The following is a 23,881-nucleotide window of genomic DNA, read 5'->3' on the forward strand; positions in this document are numbered from 1 at the left end:
ATGCAGTGAGTGTCCAAGTGTCATTGAAAAGGTCACTCAAACCATAAGCTTATCCTTCAGGTTTTAGTTATAAATATGATACAGAGTCAAGGTTTAAATCACACCTGAGGCGTTACAGAGGATGTGACGTAACCCTTGCTTACCCTCTGGCTCTCACAGGCTGATTTCCCTAGACAGATGACATCGTGCTGTTTGGAAGTCCTGGAGAGAGGCGAGGTGTCTCCCCACATGTACATCTACAGGAAGTGTCTACCAGCTGTCAAGTGAAGGAGGTCCCTCTCCCTCATTCCTGGCATCCACTAGAGGCCAGGCCTGGAGCTCTAGGTGGATACACTCCTGCTGTCTGTCCTCAGTCTTGGCCCGTTCCTCAGCTACTGAGGCTGGAGGTATTTCACACAGTTCAGAGAAGACCAGATCCACAGCTCCCAGCCAGAATCCTGGCCGAGCCCAGCCCAAGGCTTCACAGAAGGCGGTGCCCCTGCCAGTCAGGAATGGCTGGAGTGCCTCTTGCTGGCAGCCTTTCTCTTCTCCACATCCCGCTGGATTTCCTGGGGGAAAGCACCGATGTTCTCCTGAACACAGGGGAGGCAGACCCTCTTGGAGTAGAACAGGCTGCAGTCCTGTGAGAGAGAGAAGAGGGCTGGACTCAGCAATGCCTCTCCCAGGCAAACCTCCCATGAGGTGCAGGGAGAGGCAGCAACCTGAGCCAGGAAGGAGCCCCAGGGGCTGGCAGGGTAGCCATCCCACCTGAAGTTCTGAGAAGCAACCCCTTGCAATGAAGATGATATCATTTAACAATGTATTGTTTAATCCAAGAAAGGGGAAGATGCCTATTATTCTTGGGGCAGCCCCTACTACTTCTGCTTGCCATCTATAGCCCAAATCCAAGGAGTGGCACTTGAGGCCCCTCAGAGGCGGGCCTCAGCCCACCTATCTTTCCTGTTGACCTCAAACACTCCCTCCACAGTTTTCCCTCTGACCTGAGGCTCCTGCCACCGTGTACATCAGCCAGACAGCAGAGAGACATAACATTCTTGGACATGGCCTGTGGCAAGCCCCACTTGTGTGCACTGTACCTGCAGCGGGTACTCAGGAGTTCTCAGATCCCTGGACGACTCCAAGGCTCAACTGCTTAAAGTTTTCTTTACTCACCCCAGTCTGAGACCCCTCTAGCTGCCTTCACTGGCCCCTTCCCTTGGTGCCTGTGTCCCAAAGGAGGTCATGTAAGAACCCCCACCTTCTTTCCACCTGGTGATCAGGAGGCACCCAGATCTGCGGGGCAAAAAAACTGGGAGGTCCCCAGGTGTACCCACCGGGCCCACACACACCAGCCTGCCGCACACACTGCACCGAGAGCCGAGGACCAGAAACCTGGCCTTGTCTGAGGAGAAGGGATCCTTCATGATGTAGCTCTCCTCCAGGAGGCTGTAGGGAGAAGGGACACTCAGTTGTGAGCCATGGCAGAGAACCTCAACGGACACAAACTAGTTTGCCTGTACAGAACAGTAATGGCAGAAAGGCTGGGGCCAGGAGGAGAGGTGGGAACTGAAATGTGACCCAGCCTCAGCTCTGCAAGGTTCAGTGGGAGCCTCTCAGTCAACCCCAGAGCAAGCAGGATTCACTAGGTGGCCTTGAGAGGTCAGTCTTCTCTGTCCCACACTCATCAGAATGAGAGCAACTGAGTGGCATAATCCAGGGAAGCAAAGGAGTTGAGCCTGGTCCCCTGCTGCTGTGTCACAAGTCCAGGACCAGACAGCTTTCTAAAGTGATGCTTCATGAAGGCTGAGCCACAATCCAATAAACAGGCTTGGAACCATCTCTGCTCCCAACCTGCATCAATCAGACCCTTGGGAAATTGGTCCTTAGGAACCACTGGGTACCCACCCAGCTCAGGAGTATCACCAGCAGGGACAGCTTAGGACAGCCCACATGAAAAAGCCACCAAGTTCCTCCATGGCTGTTTGGCCTAGGCCATAAGGCTTTCTTCCACTTCATAGACAGAACAAGTCCCTGACTCTTCTTCAGCTGCAGTCACAGGGAAGGCAGAGAGTCCTTGAAGAGTTAAAAAGGATTTCCAGCCTTGCCTGGGGCTTCCTTGGGATATGCCTGAGGCATTCAGAAGAAGGGCAAGAACTGGTCTAAAGTATAACACACAAACCAGGTATCACACTCCACAGGGTACTAGACAGGGTGTCCCGTGCACTGGCTCAGGATGCATACTCACACAATAGCCTGGGTGTCTGGGGGCTTCTGCCCGACATAGCTGTAAGGAGCTTTTAAGGCACAAAGCTGACACTCAAACATGCCCAGGGGGCGGGGCTCTGCTTCAGATGCCATCTGCAAGACCAAGAGAGGGGTGTCACCATGAAAGGCAAAGAACCATCACACTTTAAACTCTCTCTGCCTGCTGTTCATATCTCACCCACAAAATGTGAGCCTTCTTGACTACGAAGCTCAAGCTCAGAGTAAGGAACACCTGGTCAACGTTACACAGCATTGTTCAGGGCACACGACTTACTGTGCCTAGCCTGGGCTACAGTGAATTGAGAGAGTATGTTTTACATCCCCACATACTTAAACTGGATATTTTATTTACACTTAGTTATTTGGGGAGAGGGGGCTCCATCCACGACTTCATGAATCAGTCAGAGGACAATTTACAGAAATTCTTGCCTTCTACAATCTAGATTAATCTTGAGTCATCAGCTTTGGCAGCCAATGTCTTTAAACCCCTGAGCCATCTTGCCAGCCAGATTTTTTTTCTTTTTTTGTTTTTTCGAGACAGGGTTTCTCTGTGTAGCCCTGGCTGTCCTGGAACTCACTCTGTAGACCAGGCTGGCCTCAGAACTCAGAAATCTGCCTGCCTCTGCCTCCCAAGTGCCAGGATTAAAGGCGTGAACCACCAGTGCCCTGCCAGAATTGTTTTAACTATATCTTTATTGGCTGATTTTGCATAGGTATGCAACGTGCCACAGTACCAATGTAGAGTCAGTTGTCGCCTTTCACCATGTGGGATCTGGAGATAAAATTCAGGTCAGGCTTGGCAGCTGGCACCTCTACCTGGCAGGCCATCTCACCAACCCCAGTATGGATAATTTCTATAGATTATCTTCAAGTTCAGTGGCTTCATTCACATCAGCTGACAGGCCCCTTGAAGGCATTCTTTCTGTTTTTCCTCTACTGATTCTCTATCTGATGAAATACCCATCCGTGTATGCACATTATGTATCTTCTCCTCTAGCACGTTTAATGTGTTAACTGGGCTTGCTTTAAACGCCCCATCTAGGTCTATCTCACATCTGCGCTGTGTGTGGTTCTGTGCCTACTGATCATTTTGATCCTTGGCAGTGATGCTGTTTCTTTGCTCTTCCTTGCGTCTCAATCTGTTATTAACTAGGTAAGGTGGTGAAGGTAAAAGCATTTAGGACACACAGTGGACATGTATGTTTGCCCTGTGTGCTGTTTGGTGCTGAATCAACCCTACTGAGGTAGGTTTGGCATTCATGGTTCTGCTACACTGGCCACACATTTGCTTGTGCTTAGATACCATTTAAGGACAGATTCATGTGCCTCCTGCTACTTCACTGGATGCAAGAATCTTCTCTTGCTGTAGAGCATACTTTCCTGCCCTGCCCAAGTAGGGTTCCCTTGGAAGATCCAGGCAGATAAATCTGTGCAGTAACCACAGCCTTCCCCAGGTCAGTTTACAGGACAGGTTTAAAGTCTTCAGTTCTGCCCTCTGTCTTACCCACCAGCACTCAGTGAGTGCTGTTGAAAAGTCCAAGGTGGGTGTTTCTATTATCTCACCGGGAGGATGAGGTGAGGTGTATCCTAGTCCACTGCTGCTTTTTTTTTTTTAAGAATTTATTTATTTATTTTGTGTAAGTACACTGCAGCTGTCTTCAGACACCCATATGAGGGCATCAGATCTCATTATGGATGGTTGTGAGCCACCATGTGGTTGCTGGGATTTGAACTCATGACCTCTGTGCTCTTAACCACTGTGCCATCTCACCAGCCCCTTTTTTGGTTTTTCAAGACAGGGTTTCTCTGTGTAGTCCTGGTTGACCTGGAACTCACTCCGTAGACCAGGCTGGCCTCGAACTCAGAAATCTACCTGCCTCTGCCTCCCAAGTGCTGGGATTAAAGGCGTGTGCCACCACCGCCAGGCTGTGGCTGCATCCTTAACTGTTTGGATGGCACTCTTATATTCAAGGCCTTGGAGACCCCGCCTCTCCGTAAAGTGGTCAGTGGTATGGCGGCAAGAGCAGCTGTCTGATGAGTTGGAGAAAACGCGAGTTTTAGATTTTTATCGCGCTGTATCGAATTCCTACTAGCCTTTCAAAGTTCCCATCAGCAGCTCCGACCCCAGCTGCGCCCTCCTCTAACCCTTTGCAAACTACAGAAGGAGCTTTGGAGTCAGAAGGAGCATATGCGCGCCTTGGAAACTGACAGATGTCCCGAATGACGTCTAAAACTGAAATTCTATTTTGGGTGTGCGCGAACATAGCTAGTTCTTAATTCGCACGTCACAGGCCTTCGCCGAGGCTGCTGGGCGCGCTGCCCTTGCAGCAGGTGACAGTCAGGAGACAGTCCCAGGATAGTGCGACTCCGCCAGAGCCTCCTCCTCCCGCTCAGAGTCTCCCCAGGTCTGCAGGGCTCCGCCTGGCGACCGTATACACCACGGCCCAAGCCACCGGCGCAAAGCTCTCCCCGCGCTTGAACCGGGTATCTAACGCCTCCCCACCCCCGCAGCCCCCACTCCGGCTTCCAGAGGCAGGGAGGGCAGACCCAGCGAGCCGGGACATGGAGGGAACACGGTCAGGCCCGCCACACGCGTTCCAGCAGCACACTGCTGGGTACACTCACCACCTCCCCGCCGAGACCCCCAAAGCGCCTGCGTGGCCCGCCCACAGCACCAGCTCCGCCTCACTACGCCTGCGCGGCTCCGCCCTAGACCCGCTGAGGCTCTGCCCTGAGTCCACTGCGCCTGTGCAGCTCCGCCCCATCGACCGCGGAGGCTTCACGGTTGCACTGTCCTTTCTCTGGGTTTGCCTCACTGTGTCTAAGCAACTCCACCCGGTCCCAGCCTCAGTAAGCAAGATAAGCTTAAAGAGCGTCCTTGTCCGGGCAGAGCTTTACTGGTCGCTTCCGTTTCCGCTGCTAGTTTATAGTGATTGTGGATCCCGGCTTGAGAGCTGTCTGGGCTTCTTCAGAAAAAAAAAAAAAAAAGTACTGATGACAAACAAAACAAAAATCCTATTCTACTTAAATCTTGCCTGGCGAACCAGTGAATTTATTAGGATTATTTTCTGGGATACGGGACTCGGGTAACTGAAACATTGAAAAGCCTACCCAGTGGGGGCGATGACTTAAGAGCTATCACTGGACTTTGCACGACTTGGAGGTAGTTCCACCTGTCTGTCTCCCGCAGCAGTTGCTTACTGTTTTGGGAAAGGAGCTTTATGGATATTCTTAAGTTAAACGTTTGGTGAGCTTTCTGATTCTTGTACGTCCTGATCGGCCTCCAGCAGGGAATGTTTCCATCATATAACACTTCACTTCTTTTTGTGACTCTTAGTTACCCCTTCTGGTTAATGTTCCCTGAACCTTGGAAGGAGTTACATAGAAGTCCGATTATTTTCTTACATTTATGGCTGGGCATTGAACCGCTATGCCATAGGGATAGGCATTTATTCACAGTTACTTGACTGGTTTTGAGTCTCCTCAGTATCTACCACAGACTGCAAAAAGAAATTTCCTCCACACCTGAGGCTGAGAGCAGCACTAATCTGTGGGTACAAAATACAAGTATTTAGAAGGCATGTCTGTTCACTTAACAAAACAATACTGTCCCCCACTGAAGCCTATGACCACCAGCCACAAGTTTTTTTTGCAGGTTTATAATGCCAAACATGGGTTCCCTCCTGTGAAGCCTCAAATCCAATCAGAAAGTATTGTCTACATCCATACTGATTTACCACTATCGCACCAGCAGAGCATGCTTTGCCTGGCATAGTAACGTATAGAATCCATAACTAAATAGGATCCTTGGCAATATTTCTCCCTCATAAGCCTAGACTCCTACAGCAGTTTTAGCCTGATTTCTCCATATTCTGCAATATATGAGTATTTTCATTTAATTTTGACATGCAGTCAACAATAGTGGAAATTGCCTTTCTAGTTTCTGGGACTTAAATGGTTTCCTTGGCTAGCAACTCATAGGGACATAACCTGCCTTTAAGGGTATGGGTTTCTTTTCTTTCTTTCTTTTAGATTTGTGTGAGTACACTGTCACTGTCTTCAGACACACCAGAAGAAGGCATCAGATCCCATTATAGATGGTTGTGAGCCACTTTGTGGTTGCAGGGATTTCAACTCAGGAACCCTGGAAGACTAGTGCTCTTAACCTCTGAGCCATCTCTCCAGCCCCCCCCCCCCCCCCCGGAGGATTTTCTTTCAACAATCTTACAGCTTCTGGGAATGTTTTTTCACCCACTCAAGATGCATTCCTTATTCCTTAAGGTGTTGTCATAGTGTTCTTCCAGATGCATCTCCAAATCTCCAAAACAGTGGCGAGCTCTGTATCAAATATGGAACAAAACCCTCATGCAGAAGAGGGGCAGAATCTCTGAGTAGCCACTAGTAACTGATCCAAGCAAGGGCCAGATGAACTTGAGATTAAACAGCAAGAGGGATTCTGTAACAAAGCCATTAGCAATGTTCAGTACAACACAAAACAGCTGGACTACTGAGAGCTCACCTCTCAGTGGGACATCCTTATCATCCCCACCCCCAAAGAGACTCAAGAAATATCTCAGAAGAGGAGGCAGGGGCAATTTATGCAAGGCTGTCTTCTGGACATGTCATGGCCGTTGGCCTCATGAGTTCACGGCAGCTGTGGTTACTTACACAAACCTACAAGCCAGGTAACATTACAGCATGGATGGGGGGGGGGGGGAGACTCACGTGACTCCACCCTATTGGAGGAGTTATTGGTGCTTGATGGCTATTGGGGAAGTAGGAATCATTACTTTGGTGGTATGGCCACTGGTAAGTTGGTCGTGGTCCTAAATCCATATACTTCTAGGACTCTGGATGATGAAGGAGAAGGAGTTGGTGGCATGAACATGGGAAGAGGAAGTGTTGGGGAAATGCAGAAGGGGTAGAGATTCTAGATATATTGTGTACTTGAATGCAATTGTCCAAGAACAAACTTTTAAAATAAAGCTGAATATGGTGATACAAGCACTGGGGAAGCAGAGGCAGACAGATCTCTGTTAGTTCAAGGCTACCCTGGTCTATATAGTGAGTTCCAAACCAACCAGAGCTACAGAGTAAGGGCCTGTTTCAAAAAAAAAAAAAAAGGTATATAATGTTATACAGGTGAGTCTTAAAAGCCTATCAAAGAGACAGGTGGTGGTGGTGGTATATGTCTCCAGTTCCCAGCATTCGATAGGCAGAGGTAGGCAGATCTCTATGAGTGTTAGAAGCCAGCCTGGTCCCAGGACAGCCAGGGATACACAAAGAGAAACCCTGTCTCAAAACAAACAAATAAAAAATAAATCTCTTTTTAAAAAAGGGTTATCAGACGAGGCTGAAGTGAGTAATGCAGCCTTAGTCTCATCTGCCTGTTTTCCTTTTCTGGCCCTTAACTTTGAAGGCAGCTACAGATTTGTCTTGATCCCTTACACAGAAATCACTGCACAGGTCATAGAAGAAATCTCAAATTTAATTCATATAAAACTTAAAAGTGGCCGTCAACAAAAAGGCACTTGCTTCTGAGTAACAATGTAACAACTGTTAGCCCTTGTTCTTCTTGAACAGTAAATCACATTTCCTTACTTCTAAATAATCCATCAGGTCATAAATACAATAACCAAACGCGGAGTCATCAGATACATTGTTATATTCAGTGCATAGAATGTGTACCATATTTCAACATGGACCTTTGTGCACCTTTGTTGACAACAGGTGCCTCTCTTGGTCATACAATGTTACCAGGTGCATTAGTGATGCATGGCCTGAGGGAGTTAAGTGGGACCCTTGTCCCCTGCTCTCTCATATCTGCATTCTCAAACTCTAAAGCAAGTTCTGGAACTCCCCACAGGAGCCCTCTATCCCTGGTCTGCAGGAGGACTTGAGGAGAGGCTTCACAGGCATGGTCTGGGGAGGAGACTTCCAGGGAGGCTGACCAATCTGTTTCTGTTTAGAGGCTACTGGGCTGTGGCTTAATTCATGATGGGAACTTGCCAGCTCTTTCCCTTAAAGCTGGATCTCAAAATGAATGGCTGTCACTCTTCCACACTGCAGCAAGTTCCCACAAGAGGAGAGCTGCCTCTGAACCAGGAGTCAGAGAATCCCATCCATAGAGAATTCACCTTACCATCCTCTCCTCTCCCCCAATACACCTCTCTGTTCATGTGTTCCTGTTCCCAAGAGCAGAGTCCAGAGTGGGGATACTTCAGATGTGGAGGTGCACATGACTGAGCCATTAGGCATTCTTTAGTCCCCTTGACAAACGTACATCATGTTTGGGACATTCTTTGCTTATGGCCCCTCTGACCATCACCAATCAGACAACAAGGTAAATCATTTTCTTCCCGTTAATATTTCTGGCCTTCAGCCCCAGGAACCGGCGAGTATTCTTCTCCGGCTGCCCATACAGCATGTCGACAAAGAAGTCGGATTGGTCTTTGTCTCTAGAACGGGAGGTGAGAAAGTCAAACCCAGAATTTAGCCCTTCGCATAAATAGGTTATAGCCTCGGCCTCATCAGATGGCTCCTCATACACAGGCTGCTTCATCTCATCATAGGCAGACAGAATCACTGCCTGAAACAAGTTGATGAAGATACAAATCATCAACAACATGAAAGACGACAGATACAGGACCCCAAGAACCTTGTTGCCAGAAAATTCTGTGTTCTGAAAGGCTGACACACAGTAGGAGAAGATGGTTTGGGTGGCATGAATCGTGTTGCTGTAATTCCATTCATGCTGACCAAACACCAGGTACCCCAATGCTACGTACATGAAGGAATACACAGACACCACCAAAGCCGTGTGGCAGATGCCAGGAAGGGCGGCCTGGATGGCTTTCTGAGCCAGGCGCACATTATAGAAGAACCTGGAGTACCTGAGTGTCTTCAGAATGGTCAGAAACAGCAGGAAGGCCAAGATGATTCTCATGAGGTGATCAACCCGAGAAACGGCATGGAAGGGGATGAAGGCTTCAGGGTCAGTGAGGTAAAGCCTGACCATTTTGGTGGCCAGGAGGTGCTTCCAGAAGAAAAGCACTATCAGGAGAGCAAACATGCACTTGAGAGAGAAGTTGAGCAGGTTGTACACACTTCTTATGTAGGAAGCTCTCTCTTGCATGATGATGTAGCCCTCGTCCACAACATAGGCACAAAAGAAAATAAGAATGGCAGCATACAGGTAGATTTCTGCCGATGTTTTCCTGTTGAAATCAGCCAGCGAGAAGGAGTACACAGAGAGGCTGGAGTTGACGACCCCTAAAGGAGAGACTTCAAATACAACCGAAATGCTACACACCAGACTGGTGTCTGGATTCAGAGTGCTCAGTTCTACAATCACGGCCCATGTCAGCTCATCAAGCCAATTCTTTCCCTCGAGTTCCTTGAGTCTCACTGTGGAATTAAACATCTCTTGCTTTGGAAAGAAGTAAAACGCATACCCTCCAGATCCATAGGTGTTTAATACTCCATAGGAATAATACACCCATTTCTTCCCTGGAGGCTTATAAGTAAACCCATTGCTGGTTTTGTCTGTTGACCGCTTGCCAACCTTATTCCAGATACCGGGATAGTGTTGTGTGTCTTCTGGGTCAATGCCGTACCGTGGGTGACAATGGATTTCCCCTGCAAGGCTGCTCTGTACAAATTTCTTGGCCAACAGACACATACTATTGCTAGGTTTGGCCCTCACTTGCCTCATGAGTGGAAGGCCAAGGATTTTAGATGAACTGTCCGGAAGGAATGTTGGGTTTGGGTCATTGTGTAACAAAGGCAGGAACACACCATTGAGCCATGTATAGATATCCCCCAGCTTCATCACAGCGGCGAGATCCACGGAGAACCGGTGGCGAATAAACTGGTTATAGTAGAAGCTATCGTTGTGGCGCAGTGAGAAAATGAGCAACAGGAGAAGGGTCAGGAATATGAAGTGAGTCACGAGGTAGCTCAGGAACAAGAAGGACCTCCTCTGGATCCTTTTCTTCCGCCTGAGGATCTGGATTTTGTCCTCGGTGACCGGCTGGTACACACTCAAGCTTCGGAAGTAGGCCATGTCCTCGTGAAGCTGCTCCATCTCCTCTGGTGTCATCTTCAACTCCTGCAGCCTGATTTCTGAGTAATGGTACTTGCTGGACCACGAGAGGTTCTTACAGTACTTGGGCTTTTGGGTCCTGGTGCCTGACATCAATAGAATCTTACACGGCTGTACAAGGAATACAGACTGACAGAAGGAACAGAAGGATGCAAAGAGCCACTCTACTGACTTCTCATAGCCATAAGTCAGGCCGTAAAATACAATAAAAAATGACGATATGCCGGAAGTGGCAAACACCAAAAACCAGGCTATATAAACACACCACCTGGGCAGGATAATCTGGGTCTTCTTTTGAACATGCTCAGTAGTATGTAGTTGGGTAGAGGAAGCTTTTCGAAAGACATCTTCACTGTCTTCTAGGTTATTGTTACTGAAGTTCTTATTGGACATTTGTGGGTCTGGGGCCTTGTTGTCTGCTTTCTTATGCTTCTGTGAAGTTTTAAAGGGCTTCGTTTTCTTGGCAGCAGAGGTGGACTTGGCAGCTTTACTGGGGAGAGCCTTCATTTCATATTCATGCCATTTGTTCAATCGTTCTTTCCAGGACAGACCTTCCTCTGACATCAGGGGGTGCTTCTGGGGTGCCACTTTGTCTGGATTCACTTTAGGTTTCTTTTGGGAATAGGTGAAGAAAAATGTTATTAATAATTGCACAGGGATTGTGATTAAGACACTTTCAATTCCTATCACCATTGACCTGATGATATGCCCCTGTCTGGACTCAGTTTGCTCCTTTACGTTCAGGTTAAAAAACATGATATTACAAACAAGAGAGCTTAGCAACATGGCCAAGCAGCAGGACAGCCTCTGGAGCCTGTTGTATGGTTTGGGGACAATGTCCGTGAAAACAGAGAACCACATGTGGTTTTTCCCAAGCTTATCACTCAGATCAATCATGAAGAAGTCTGTCCTTTTCAGAGAGTCATCCGGGTTGGTGACAGAAAATGTTGCATCCAAAGTGGTGTCCACAGAGAGCCACCTCCGGCACACAAAAAGCCAAATGCGCCTGTTGAAGAGATTTTCTACTTTGATTCGACTTAGGTACCAGCTAGGTGCTTTGCCTGAATTGTCATGCCACACGCGGATAGAATAGATGTCCCCCAAGTCATTTTTTGTCGTTAGGAGGAAAGTGTTGATACTTCCTCGGTATAGGGTTTTAATATATGGATGGCTTAGACAGTGAACATCACTGGTACTCTCCGTTCCCATAAGCTGGATAAAAACATTGGCTCTGGTTCCAGACCCCAAGCGACTCCCAGTAAAGATGGTTACCAGGTAGCATATGGTATCAAATGGATCGTTATCGGTCAGTATTACCACATTGTCCCGGAGATACTGGTCTATCACATCCCTGTGCAAAGCCCAAAAAGCCAGAATAGCATATATGATCATAATGAAAAGCACAACCAGTAAGGTCACAGGGTTTTGGGTAACGTTTCTAATGACCTTTAGCCTCAGATCCACAGGGTTGGGGACCACAATTACCTTAGCAGTCACAAAGTGGGTGCGCAGATGATGGTAGTTCAGTTTCATAGAAGCGAGCTGCCTCCGGCTCCGCCTTACATTCCTACAGATACAGTGTACTATTTTCCAGGTGGTCTTCTCACCCAGCAAGCAGCTACTTTGTTGCCAATCGCTCTGGATCCCATACATGTCCAAACAATGAACCATAAAGAGAGCAATTCTCACTAGCTTGTTAGTGGGCTTAAAGACAAAACGAGATGCCTCCAGGACCACTGATATGTTATACTTGAATGAATGTCTGTGCCGAGCTATGGCTCGAAGCAGGGATGATGACAGGCAAACCACACGGGCCTCCTTGACTGAACAGGTTGGGTCAAACAGACCGCTCCACTTGGCAAAGGGAGGAATGTCATGAGGAACAAGGAAAATGGCCATTAAATTGGTGGGAGTGAGCTGATTGCCTTCATATACCAAGGCCTCAAACAACATTGTCACGTTTGTGACAATTTGGATGAGTACCTCCCCAATTCCTCTGCTGTCCACCTCAAAGGTGACTCCACCTGTTGTCATCTTTGAGAACCCATCACTTTTGATGCCTGGTCCCACAGTAAGGTTAAAACTTGAAAAGGCCAGATCTTTTCTGACGAGGTACACTTCTGCTATGTCAGGTATGATCTCTATAACCGTACCGTTATCTGCGGCTCCTGTCATTCTGAACCCAACCACATTTGTAGAAATGTTTTCCGGGTAAGTCAACCAAGGAAAGGGGTCATCTGTGAACTCACAAAACATCATGGAAACCGGAGCCTTTGGGGTTAGCTCGGGGACCGTACTTGTGTTCAGTGTCACATGAAGGCAGTTTGGACAGAGTGACTCATTTCTGAAGGCCTTAAAGACATTCCACTTTTCAACTTTCTCCACATACATGTTAAAGTTGCTGGTCCTCAGTGCAGTGGTTTTGCTCCCTGGCACCTTGTTAGCCAGTATTGTGTCTGATAACGATTCTACGACAAACAAGGGATCTTGGAACACAAAGTAGGGATTAATCAGCTTAAGAAGGTTAGACAGGCTGGTTAAGATGCCAGTGCTCACAATTTCAATCTGTTGGGAGTGAAGGTGTTTGTTTTTGCCCTGGTATGCTTGGAGGGCTTGGTCCGCTTGCCTCAGCCATAACATGGTGTTCTTCAAAACCTTCTGACTGAGGTCAGAGGCTTTCTGGGTTAATTTAGTAATTACCATCACTGACTGACCGATTTCATCCACTGTGCGCATAGCAAACATGAAAGACTGGTTGACAAGGTACTCCAGGAGACGGGTCCTATCATCTTGAAGTTCAAGCTCCCCTTTTATGTTATTCAAGACAGAAGTCACCACGTAAATTAAGTAACCTGCCTGTAACCAGTTCTGCTCCTGAAGCAAAGTAGACAGTGATGATGTTGGTCCCATGGTGACGTTGAACAGCTGTTGTAAAACGTTCTTTGAAGAGTCCCTGACAGTCGGTACCTTGACGGTGGCTTGCAACATCACTTGAGAAAAAGTCCCTAAAGAGTCATAGACCTGAGCATACAGCCTCAAGTTGTAGTGATTTGTTACCGTACCAACAGGGAGAAAGAAGGCTGGTGTTGTAGGCTGTGTCCCCCAATACACAATGGGACCCAGTGTATTCTCTTCTACAGAACTGATTTCGCCAAGGCTGTCCAACTCAGATACTATTATTTTATACTTAAGGGGAAGGTTCTCATCCTTAAAATCACTACATTCAACAGCAAATTTAGTAACCATGGAAATCCCACTAGCTGGATTGATCTTGCATTCGCCACCTTGAGGGCCATGGTTAATAACAACAGGGTGATTCAAGGTCCTGGTCACACCACCCCAAGATTTCAAAATCAGAGAAACCCAAAACCTGTTTTCCAAAAAATTCCTAAAGGCAAAAGCTTTTATGGACAAATAAGCCCCATCTCTCCTGGTGACAGCTTGCCCTGCCCAGTCAAACATCATTTCATGACCTGTTCTAGAAAAAATGGACCACCTATAGAAATCCCGGCTGCCACAACTTGGGCAGTTCAGAGACAGAGAGAATCTATCTGACACGACTACAGTGGGGCCACAATTTTCAATGCAGGAAATGTGTGCCTTGGGCTGAGGCCCCTGGAGCACATGTACGGTTTTATCGGAAAATGCAGTTCTGTTTTGCTTCTGTACCAACATTCTGAAGTAATACACACCATTGCCCCTAAGAGTTTCTGGCGGAATGGTTAGCACAGGGCCCACTGCCCAAGGCCAGTCCAGTGAATCCTGCTCTGGATGACAGACATCCTGGTTGGTCACTAATACATAGCTGTCACTATAGTATCTTGGATTTCTGGTACAGTACCAAAAAAAAATGAGTCCCTCTGTGGGGATGTCCGCCTCTGGGTCATAGGACATGCTTCCATTCAGAATCAGTTCTTCGGAGAATTTCACAGTTACTTTGGAGGCTCCAGGAAGAACAGCCTTCAGGGGGCGTTTTTTAACCCAGATGTAGATGATATCCGAGTCTGTCACCGTGGGCAAGATGGGGTCCCACCTGGTGATGGACAGCGTGAAGTTAAACACATACACCCCACAAGGCAGGGCATATTTGGGAATGTGGAGGGAGAAACCCTTAGTCACCTGAAGCTGTGGCAAGAACAGAGGTCGATTCCAGTCAGGGGTGTCGTTCACGGAGGCCACCGAAAAGAATTCCCAGCCCTTGTGAATGACCGAGGCATCAGAACAGTGCCAACGCACAGTGACATTGAGGGTGGCTTCCTCGTCTCTGCTCAGGATAAGGGGAGCGTTCTGGTCCTTCCTGTTGATCTTCACTGGCTGTAGAATACAGGCGGCCCTCTGGCAGGACACCGTAGCTGTGGCTGCTGCGGGGTCCGAGGAGTTGACTTTCATGACAACGCGCGCGGCTGCTCCCGAGGGACACTTACGGGGCAACGTAGGACTGGCGCGGCGCGGGGCTGAGCGCGGGGACAGGCCACCGGAGCCACCGCCCCGGACGCTGCTCTCCGCGCCCTGCCCCAACCCCGGGGCGCCCATGAGCACGCCCGGCAGCCCGCGAGGGCCGGGGGGTGGCGGCTGGCTGCCCAGACCCAGGCCCAGGCCCAGGAGCAGCAGCGCGGGGCCCGGCCACATGGCTCCCCCTCAGGAGCTGCCGGGGCCGCGGGGCGCAACGGCCGTGACGCTGGGCTGGGCCGCGAGCGTACCGGGAGGGGCTGGGCGCGCAGCCCGCCGCGGGGCAGGGGCAGCGTGCTCCGCCACTCTGGAGTAAGGCGGTTCACCCGGGATGTGGGTTCCCGGGGACAGTAGACTCTCAGGGACAGTGGTTCCCAGGACTAGTGAGTTTCGGGGACAGTATGTTCCCAGGGGCGGTGGGTCCCCAAAGGGCAGTGAGTTCCCAAGAACAGTGGGGTCTTAGGGTCATCAAGGGTTTCAGGACCAAGGAGAACAACACACAAGGAGAACGTGGGAAGTCACAGAACGGTGGGTTTCCAGGGGAAGTGCGTCTGGGGATTCTCAGGACCAAAGAGGACCTGAGAGCAGCTAGAAGGAGGACGATCAAAGGGCATTGGGCTTTAAGGACAGCGGCATCTCCAGGAAGGTTAGTGTACTATGCACTGGGCAGCAGGGGCTCAAGACTGTTTGCAGCCACCTCTTTCTTCCCACGCTGATGTAGGCTGCAGGATCATGCCTTGCTAAATGAGGTTAAGCCCGTGCTCTGCCACTCCCCTTCTTTTCTTCTTTTTAAAACTGGACACACCAAGAAAACTTCTTAGCAGAAATTCCTCTCCCACGGGAAAACCGGTTCCAAAATAATGAAGTCAGGAGGGCCTTGCCAGAGCCTCAGCCCAGTTCTAGAGATATCTGACATTTGGTTGTGTTTTGTTTTGTTTTGTTTTGTTGTTGTTGGTGGTGGTTTGTTGTTTTGTTTTTCTTCACGTTTAAATGTACTGTTTATTTGTTTGTTTGTTTTTGTTTGTCTTCTCAGGAACCAGCTGGAGATCTTTCTGCTTCAGCCTGCTAGGTGCTAGGATCACAGGAGTGTACTACTGAACCTAGCTAAAAATAACTATGTAGTTTAGGATGGACGGAGAAGGTTACTGAAGATCAAACCTCGGGTCTCCAGGAATAATAGTCAAGGGCTGTAACCCTGAGCTGCAGCCCAGGCTCTAGATTCCTAACATGAAATTTTGGCTCGATGGTGGAGCATTTCTTCCTCTTCCTCTTCCTCTTCCTCTTCCTCTTCCTCTTCCTCGTCCTCCTCCTCTTCCTCTTCCTCTTCTTCTTCTTCCTCCTCCTCCTTTGTATATATAGTCCTATAAAGTCGCTACTGTACAGTATTTAACCACATCCTACATGCTTATTGTATTTTTGATCACCTTTCCTTTAAAATACTTCCAATTCTCCTCATATTTTGTTTGCACCCATGATATATTCCAAAGGGTGTTGTTAGTTGCAAACATTTGGAGTTCACATAGAAATCTCGTGGGACTGTAGACATGGCTCAGCAGTTAAAGAGCACTGACTGCTCTTCCAGAGGTCCAGAATTCAATTCCCAGCAACCACATGGTGGCTCACAACCATCTGTAATGGGATCCGATGCCCTCTTCTGGTGTGTCTGACACACCAGTGTACTCATACATAGAACAAATAAAAAAAAAAAAGAAAAGAAATCTTGTGCTTATTGATTTTTAATTAACTCTGCTATGATTGGAGAATAGATTAAGAATGAGTTTTAGTCATTTACATTTATGACTTGCCTTAATGGCCACCCTGGTATACTTCTTGGTATACATTCTGTGTGAACTTAAAAGAAAGGTGTATGCTGTTGTTAGGGTTGATCCTAAGACCTCCTTCAGGCCCTCTACCACTGAAATCTATTCCTCGGTCCGTAAAAACAACCCCCTTTTAATTTTGAGACAGGGTCTTGCTAAGTTTCTCAGGCTGGTCTTGAACCTGTGATGTGTCTGCTGAGTAGCTGGCTTGCACTACCAAGCCAAACTTAAATTATAATATCACACCTTCGAGAGTCTGATCAAATGCAGACGGTTGGTAGTGGTGCTTTCATCTTCCATGTCCTTCCTGAAGTTTTGGCCCGCACTGTAATCTCCAGGTGAAGCTAACCTCCTACCTGGGCAGGCAAAGTTCTGGTTCGAACTTCCTTTCTGACATTTCTCACTGCGCATTTGGGGACTCTTGTCGGGTTGGCGAATACATGTGTCATTGGGTCACTGTATCCCTGATTGCCCTTCATGTCATTATGAAATGTGTGTATCTGTTAACAAGCTTTGTCTCGAGTCTGTTTTAGCTAAACAGCCAACAAAACCACTTGTGCTTGCTCCCTATGTGGACATCTCTCTCATTCTTGCTTGTAGTGTTTAATAGAGATTTGTTTCTGCTGTCACTGTTTTAATTGAAGTTTTTAAACCATCACCATCTATGTGCCGTTTTGGATAAGTATCAGTATTGACTATTAATGGTTTGCATTTTCTTCTCTACATGATTTATTTGTGCATGTGGGTAGGTACACACCACAGTGCACATAATTCGGAGAGAGGACCACTTGCAGGAGCCAGTTCGCTCTCTCCACCATAGGGGTCCAGGGGATCAAACTCAGACTGTCAAGTTGGCTAAGAAGCAACCTTTAACCTCCCTCATTGCCTCAGTCTTTTGTTTGCTTCATCAATTCAGTCAACACTCTCCAACACCAGCGTTTTCCTATAGCCTTGATCTCACTTCTCAGGGAGATCTCACGACAATGAGGGTGAGGAAAATGAATTAGGCCACTGAACACTGGAGCCTTCTGCCTCTGCTTCCCAGGTGCTGGGGATGAGGCCAGCAGTGGAGAACAGTGAGATGCCATCAGAGTTAGGGAACGAAATCGTGAGCTAGATCATAACTGTGGACTTTTATTTGACTTACATCGGGAAAAGTTCATCCTGGAGAAATCCCCAAGGCATTTCACTTCATTTACTAATGTCCACCATTGGTGAGAAATTTTTAAAATATGTATATGAGTACACTGTCACTGTCTTCAGACACAAGAAGAGGGCATCGGATCCCATTACAGATGGTTGTGAGCCACCATGTGGTTTCTGGGAATTGAACTCAGGACCTCTGGAAGAGCAGTCACTGCTCTCAACTGCTGAGCCATCTCTCCAGCCAGAGGGTGAGAACTTTAAATATGTGCTCTTCTGAAACCCAGCATGTTTGGTTGCCTATCTCAAACTTGCTTGCCACAAGAGACAGTAAAACTGAGACCATATCTGAACTGTCTCCAAAGTCAGAAACCTCTGCCGACTCCATTTGCTTTGTAAGAAGGGTGATGCACTCAGGGCCTACCCGCCTTAAGAATAAATGGAAATTGAAATCTGTGAGTCTTGTTCGACTATCAAACTGGAGTCCTTTCTGTATTGTTTCTGTAAAACATGTTGGGTTTGGGGTGGAAACCAAGAAAAGTCACTTTAGATACAGGAGCTTAAAAAAATGAAAACTTCATTTTCTGAGCGCTCAGGGAGGGGGCCAATTCATGATCTGAACCACATTCCCCGAAAAAGATTGTTCAATATTTTCAAAGGAATGAAACACAAAGTGAGGGAGTACTCGGGGGCACTGTGGTGTTATCCAATTGAGTTTTGACATTATGGGTTGAGCAAGGGTGTACCGGTTGGAGACTGGGCTGTATCCAGGGCAACTTGGTTTCAAGGTTCTTAATTCACTCTCATCTTAGATATTAGTTCCAGGACTCAGTATGATAAGGGGGAAAAGGAGAGAGTCAGATGAATGTAGTTAATTAGGGCACAACAGGCAATTGCATACATATTTTTTTAAAATAACATATTGCGCCTTAGTTTAGATGACAGCAATTTCTAAATTCTTTACTGGTTCACAGACAACTAAGAAAATATTTGGAGAAATGGGATAGGTGTTTATTCCTAGGCCTGGGAACCTGAACTTGTGTGACCCTGCAGGGAAGATGGAGACATTGTCCCTGAGATGTCTGGATTCAGACAACTGTTTACAACAAAAAAGCTTCCCTGTTCAGCTTCAGGGAAGTCCCCAGCTCCCCCAAGGCCTAGGACGTTGAATTTAGTTTCTCCCTGTGATAAAACGGAATCTGAGAACAAGATGGTAGCACTTGGAATAAGTTTCTTTTGCTTGTTCCCAACACCATTTGGCAAGCCCTTCAGTTTACAGAAGTTTTGGTATTGAATCAAGGCTTTAAATTGTTTCTTCAAAGATTTATTCTAAGGAATTAGAGGTTGTCTGTCACCACGCTATTCAATGGGCCATTGTTTAAGTATTAAGAATCTATCACACAGTCAAGGTGAGGTGGCAGGCCTGCATGGGATGAGGTAACAGGCTTCACAAACAGCTCCAGGACAGTGACAGCATCACAAGGGAAAGAAGAAACAGGACAAAGGTGAGACACTGAGTCTGGAGGAAAGTGGGGGGGAGGGGCAACAGGATGAGCTGGAGCTGTAGGGCAAGGTCTTGCAAGCATCTGTCTGGGGGCTCTGTATGGGGAAGGGGCCTGCTTTCTTGTTCAAAATGAACAATTTCGGGACAGATAGCTCAGAGCAGTAAAGTAGGCATGGGGTTGTCAAAAACCATGGGTCTCTGCTCGCTCACTACCTAGGTGGTGCTGGTCCCCACAAAGCCTCTTTTGCTCACATCCTGGTAAGATCTGTATCAGGGCTCAGCCTTGGGTGCACATCAACAGACTGCTGCTTTGACATCCCAGTCATGGGTAGTCTGCTTCCACTGTGTGAGCCTGATCTGAATTTGGTTTTTAGAGGTGTCCTGGACTGAATGTCTCTGTCCTCTTAAGGTCTGTATATCCACACCCTAATCACTACCATTGTCATGGTATTTAGAAAATAGTTATGTCTAAAATGTTGCAAAGTGATTTTCTTTCTTTTTTTTTTTCCAAACTGATTTTCTAATGAAGTAGAAAAGTTACTCAGACGGTAGACCCGCGGTAACACTTCCACCTTCCTAATGCTGTATCCCTTTAATACAGTTCCTCCTGTTGAAATAACATTAAATCGCTACTTCATACCTGTAATTTTGATACTGTTATGAATCACAATGTAAATATCTGATATGCAGTTCCAAAGGGGTTTTGGCCCACATGTTGAAGACAGACTTTTCCAGGCCAGGGCTTGGGGAGGTCTGTGAAAGCTCAAAAATCCGAGCCCCATCACCAGGGCCACCAGAAGCCATCATAGCCTGGCATGGCTGTAATACCAGTGCAAGGGAGGAAGGCAGAGGCAAGACTTGGGGGCAGGATTGCTGGTCAGCTAGACTAGCTGAATCCCCGATTCCTAGGTTCAGTGAGAGACTGTCTCAAAAAATCAAAGTGGGAAGTGACTGAATAATAAAACCAAAGTTGACTGTTGGCTTCTGCATAGGCGTGTGCCTGTGTGTACACACACACACACACACACACACACACACACACTATTCTATTAGGCCAACTGACTGAACTTGATAGTTAAGGGAGAATAAAATGGTGGTAAGAGCATCTTGAGCTATTTCAAACCCCTTTGAAAGCCCTGCATTGCCCATCCCTGCTTGATTAACATCCTTCCAAAACTTTCAAATGAACTCTGACTACAGCACTTGCTTTCATCAATCCCAAAGCTAAGAATGTCATCCACCGGCATCTGAAGCCTACAATAAAATTCCCTCTTTGCCATAATCCCACCTACCTGCTCTTAGCATTTTGTCTAAGCTCTAACCCACACTTACCTGGCAACAGCAAGCTGTGCCTGACTCACTATAAAAGGGGCTGCTTGGGCCCTCTGCTCTCTCTTGCTCTTGCCTTCTTGCTCCTGCTCTGTCCTTATCCCTCTCTCTCCATTCCCCTCCCTCCTTTCTCTCTGCATGCTCATGGCTGGCCTCTTCTTTCACTCTGTCTCGCTGTCTGTCTCTGCCTCTGTCGCTCTGTCGCTCTGTCTCTCTGTCTCTGTTTCTCTCTCTCTCTCTCTCTCTCTCTCTCTCTCTCTCTCTCTCTCTTTCTCTGCCTTTGTCTCTCATACCCTATCAACTCCCCTCTCCATGCCTTAAATAACTCTAATCTACACTATATATAGAGAGACATATATGTTGTTGTTGTGTGGTTGGTCCCTCAGGTGGAAGGGATGCCTCAGCATAGGCTCCCTGGAGGTATCCCCTTCCCCTACACCTGACTACACATCAACCAAAATATATTCCTTTTCTCTTTATCTTTTTATAAAACACAACACATACGGCCCCCACTAATGTCTTAGGTAAATGCCTTGACTTATGACTTTCTTTATTTTGTAACTAGTATAGTTTCAGGTAACCACACCCACAGGTTGACTTTAGGTTGTCTTTTGGGACAACCATCTGTGTTCTGGGTCATGGTCATGAATATTTCACTCATCAATAAACTCTCTTAGTCTCTTTGAAGTCAGAGCTGTGGTGTTTGGTTTGTTTGCTTAATCCACATGGGGGAGGGGCATGACAACATTGGTGGTCTTATGAGAAGATTCTTTTCTTTCCCTCCCTGTGGCAATCTGCAGACCTGAGGAGGTTCTCTCTCCGTGCCCTCCACCACCCTGCTGCCCTGATCCTACTCTCTCAGCCTCCAGAATGAAAGACAGAAAACTTTGAGCCCTAGATTAAAAGTGCTTGGTACCCACCCCTACCCCTAGTAATTGACAGATAATACATACTACAACTTGGAATTTGCTCCACACTAACATCTCCGTGCCCCAGCTCTGACCCTTGCTGCCTCCTCAACACACTTCTGGCCACCAAAGTGGAAGCACACTGGGAAGTTGATACCATTGGGCAGGGTGCAGGGATCTGAACCCAAGTCCTCCCTGAGAACTTCTTTTTGGGACTTCCCGAGGGTCATCTATCTCACCCAGGGGTCCCTCAATTAACCAGGACTTTCCTAGACATCCTTCAGCCCTGGGTTTGCAGAGTTTAGGCCAGCCTACCCTCATGGGCTAGAGCAAACATGAACACCACTGATTGTACTCTGACCTACTGGGAGTGTCCTTCCCACCACAGCCCTGCTCCTGCTTCTGCCTTAGAGACAGTCACCATTACACAGCAGTTTGTGGGCCCAGAGTTGCAGACCCTCAGGAAATTCCTGCTATTTAATGGGAATGTGTGTTGGGGGGGTGCAACACCACATTGGCACCTCTGGTGGTCTTAAATACACCCTCTTCTGCCTCTTCACATTCTGTGTCTGAAGAAGGCAAGGGAAACCCAGGCCCCCACTGGTCTCCTTAAAGGCTTCTTAGAGTTGTTTTGTTTTGTGGAGGGAGGGTTAGAGGAGAGGGGGTGGGTGGGAAGGGTCAGACAAGTACACGCAGGTGTGAATCAGAGAACAGCTTGCAGGGAATTAACTCAGAGTAATCTATCCTGGCAGCAAGCACCCTTTCCACTGAGCCACCTCCCCTGCTCTAGCTTTTTGTCAATGTTGCTTTTCCTTGTTAATTTTTAGCTACTTTGTTTCTGGGTTCTTAGTGGGTTCTTAGTTTAATCTGTCTGCACAGAGTATTCTCTCTGACTCAGCTTGGCTTCTCCTGGATCAGCTGTCACCAACTGTGTTCTCAGTTGGCTAGCCCAATTCACTTTCTACTGTCTCTTATTTTTCTCTTCTCTCTCCCCTCCCATTCCCTCTTCTCCTCTCCCCATCTCCCCTCCTCTTCCCTCTCCTCTTCTTCCTACATCAATTGTCTCTCTGACCCTTCTCTTCTGTCTCCTGGACCCTACCTCTGCCTTTTCCTCAATCCTATTCTCTCTCCTCACTACTCTCCTTCCTTCTTCTCAGCCTCTGCTGGCATCTTATATCCTCTCCTGTTTCCAGAAGTCCAAGAGCTAGACTGTCCATGGAGAACAAAGGGTCATTTAAAGGGCCAGGCACATAAAATATTGCATATTCCACCCAGCCCTTGGCTTCTTTGTGGCATTTTGGGGCCTCTGGGTTGTGCAGGAATGGAAGGCTGATGATTTGGGTTCTGGATAACTCCAACTTCACAGCCTCCAGATTCTCCTCCAAAATGATGGTCCTGGCTGACTTCAGAGTTTGGGAAATGATAGGGGAAGAGAGACTCTGACTGACTCAGGTGAAGATTCAAGGGGATGGAGCCCAGAAACCTCGTTCATCAAGACAGTGTCTTTACTGCAGCTTCACATTCACATGAAGCTACCCATTTGGAAGGGTACAGCTACATGGTATTAAGGACAGACTCGAGGCTTTACATCTGAATATCTTGTTAAAACAAAACAAAACCTACCACCAAGGACAGTTATCTCTTCTCCCTGACCCTGGCCTCCAGCCATCTGCCTTCATCTCTGTGGATCTGCTGTTCTGGATGTTTAACACATACTTGATGATGGCGGTGGTGGTGGTGATAAAGAAGAGGAGGAGGGTGGGTGTGTGTGTGTGTGTGTGTGTGTGTGTGTGTGTGTGTGCTTTTGTGTCTGACTTCTTTCACTTAGCAATAGCATTGTGAACTTTCCAACCTCTCCACCCTCACTGCTCAGCTGACTCCCACAAAATGTGGAGTCACATTTTGTGACTCCTACAGGGAGGAAGAAGAGCTATATTATATTCCAAACCCCAGAGGAGGGGACAGCCCTAGGGCAGCAGAGACTTTTGGGTGAAGCTTCTCAGTGAGGACTTAGCCAAAACTTGAGCAGTGCCTGGGGCTGGGCAGGTGGAGGAGGGCTTCCTAGAACTTTCAGGTGGTGGCCAGGCATAGTGGGACAGGTCTGTAGTGCTGACAACTTGAAGCAAGAGGATTGAAAGTTCAAGACCTGGCTGGACTCCTAAGCTGATTTAAGACCAGCCTGTGCAATTTAGTGAGATCCTAACTCAAACTGGGGTAGGGGAGGGAGGGCGGGGTGTTCAGGAGCAGGGGCTGCAGCTGCCAGTCTAGTTTTGAGCACCCCACGTGGGGAATACGACCGGGTATGCTCCCCATCCTCTTTATCCCCAACTATTCCTCCTCCCCTTCCTCCCACACCTACACCCAAACGTCCTACACCCAC

At 47.7% G+C, this 23,881-nt stretch overlaps 2 protein-coding genes across 4 annotated transcripts; both read right to left on the bottom strand.

The window, feature by feature from the left end:
- Positions 1 to 44: 44 nt before the first annotated feature.
- Cdpf1 (cysteine rich DPF motif domain containing 1) lies at positions 45 to 5,008 on the bottom strand. Its single transcript, XM_034516618.2, has 4 exons — positions 4,870 to 5,008; positions 2,225 to 2,337; positions 1,314 to 1,425; positions 45 to 620 (listed from the first exon to the last, which is right to left on the bottom strand). Exons 2-4 carry the CDS (start codon positions 2,335 to 2,337, stop codon positions 486 to 488), a joined length of 360 nt encoding a protein of 119 aa, XP_034372509.1. The 5' UTR covers positions 4,870 to 5,008; the 3' UTR covers positions 45 to 485.
- Positions 5,009 to 7,714: 2,706 nt separating this feature from the next.
- On the bottom strand, positions 7,715 to 15,209 carry Pkdrej (polycystin family receptor for egg jelly). 3 transcript variants are annotated; one of them, XM_076911824.1, is made up of 2 exons: positions 11,834 to 15,207; positions 7,715 to 10,960 (listed from the first exon to the last, which is right to left on the bottom strand). In XM_076911824.1, the coding sequence occupies exons 1-2, from the start codon at positions 14,975 to 14,977 to the stop codon at positions 8,576 to 8,578; spliced, it is 5,529 nt and encodes a 1,842-aa protein (XP_076767939.1). In that variant the 5' UTR covers positions 14,978 to 15,207; the 3' UTR covers positions 7,715 to 8,575. The 3 variants fall into 3 exon arrangements, with proteins under 3 accessions (XP_076767939.1, XP_076767938.1, XP_034372510.1); XM_076911823.1 differs by having other exon boundaries at positions 7,715 to 14,381; positions 14,468 to 14,603; XM_034516619.2 differs by having other exon boundaries at positions 7,715 to 15,209.
- Between the last annotated feature and the right edge of the window lie 8,672 nt (positions 15,210 to 23,881).

Source organism: Arvicanthis niloticus, chromosome 13 (genome assembly GCF_011762505.2).
Source record: "Arvicanthis niloticus isolate mArvNil1 chromosome 13, mArvNil1.pat.X, whole genome shotgun sequence".
Lineage (NCBI taxonomy): Eukaryota > Metazoa > Chordata > Mammalia > Rodentia > Muridae > Arvicanthis > Arvicanthis niloticus.

Excerpts from the sequence above, each read along its gene's own strand:
- Pkdrej (XM_034516619.2), bottom strand. The coding sequence starts at position 14,977 with ATGTGGCCGGGCCCCGCGCTGCTGCTCCTGGGCCTGGGCCTGGGTCTG.
- Cdpf1 (XM_034516618.2), bottom strand. The coding sequence starts at position 2,337 with ATGGCATCTGAAGCAGAGCCCCGCCCCCTGGGCATGTTTGAGTGTCAG. Across the intron at positions 1,426-2,224 it reads CCAGACACCCAGGCTATTGT|CCTCCTGGAGGAGAGCTACA; the intron begins GTGAGTATGCAT and ends TTCTCCCTACAG. Across the intron at positions 621-1,313 it reads GGCTGGTGTGTGTGGGCCCG|GACTGCAGCCTGTTCTACTC; the intron begins GTGGGTACACCT and ends TCTCTCTCACAG.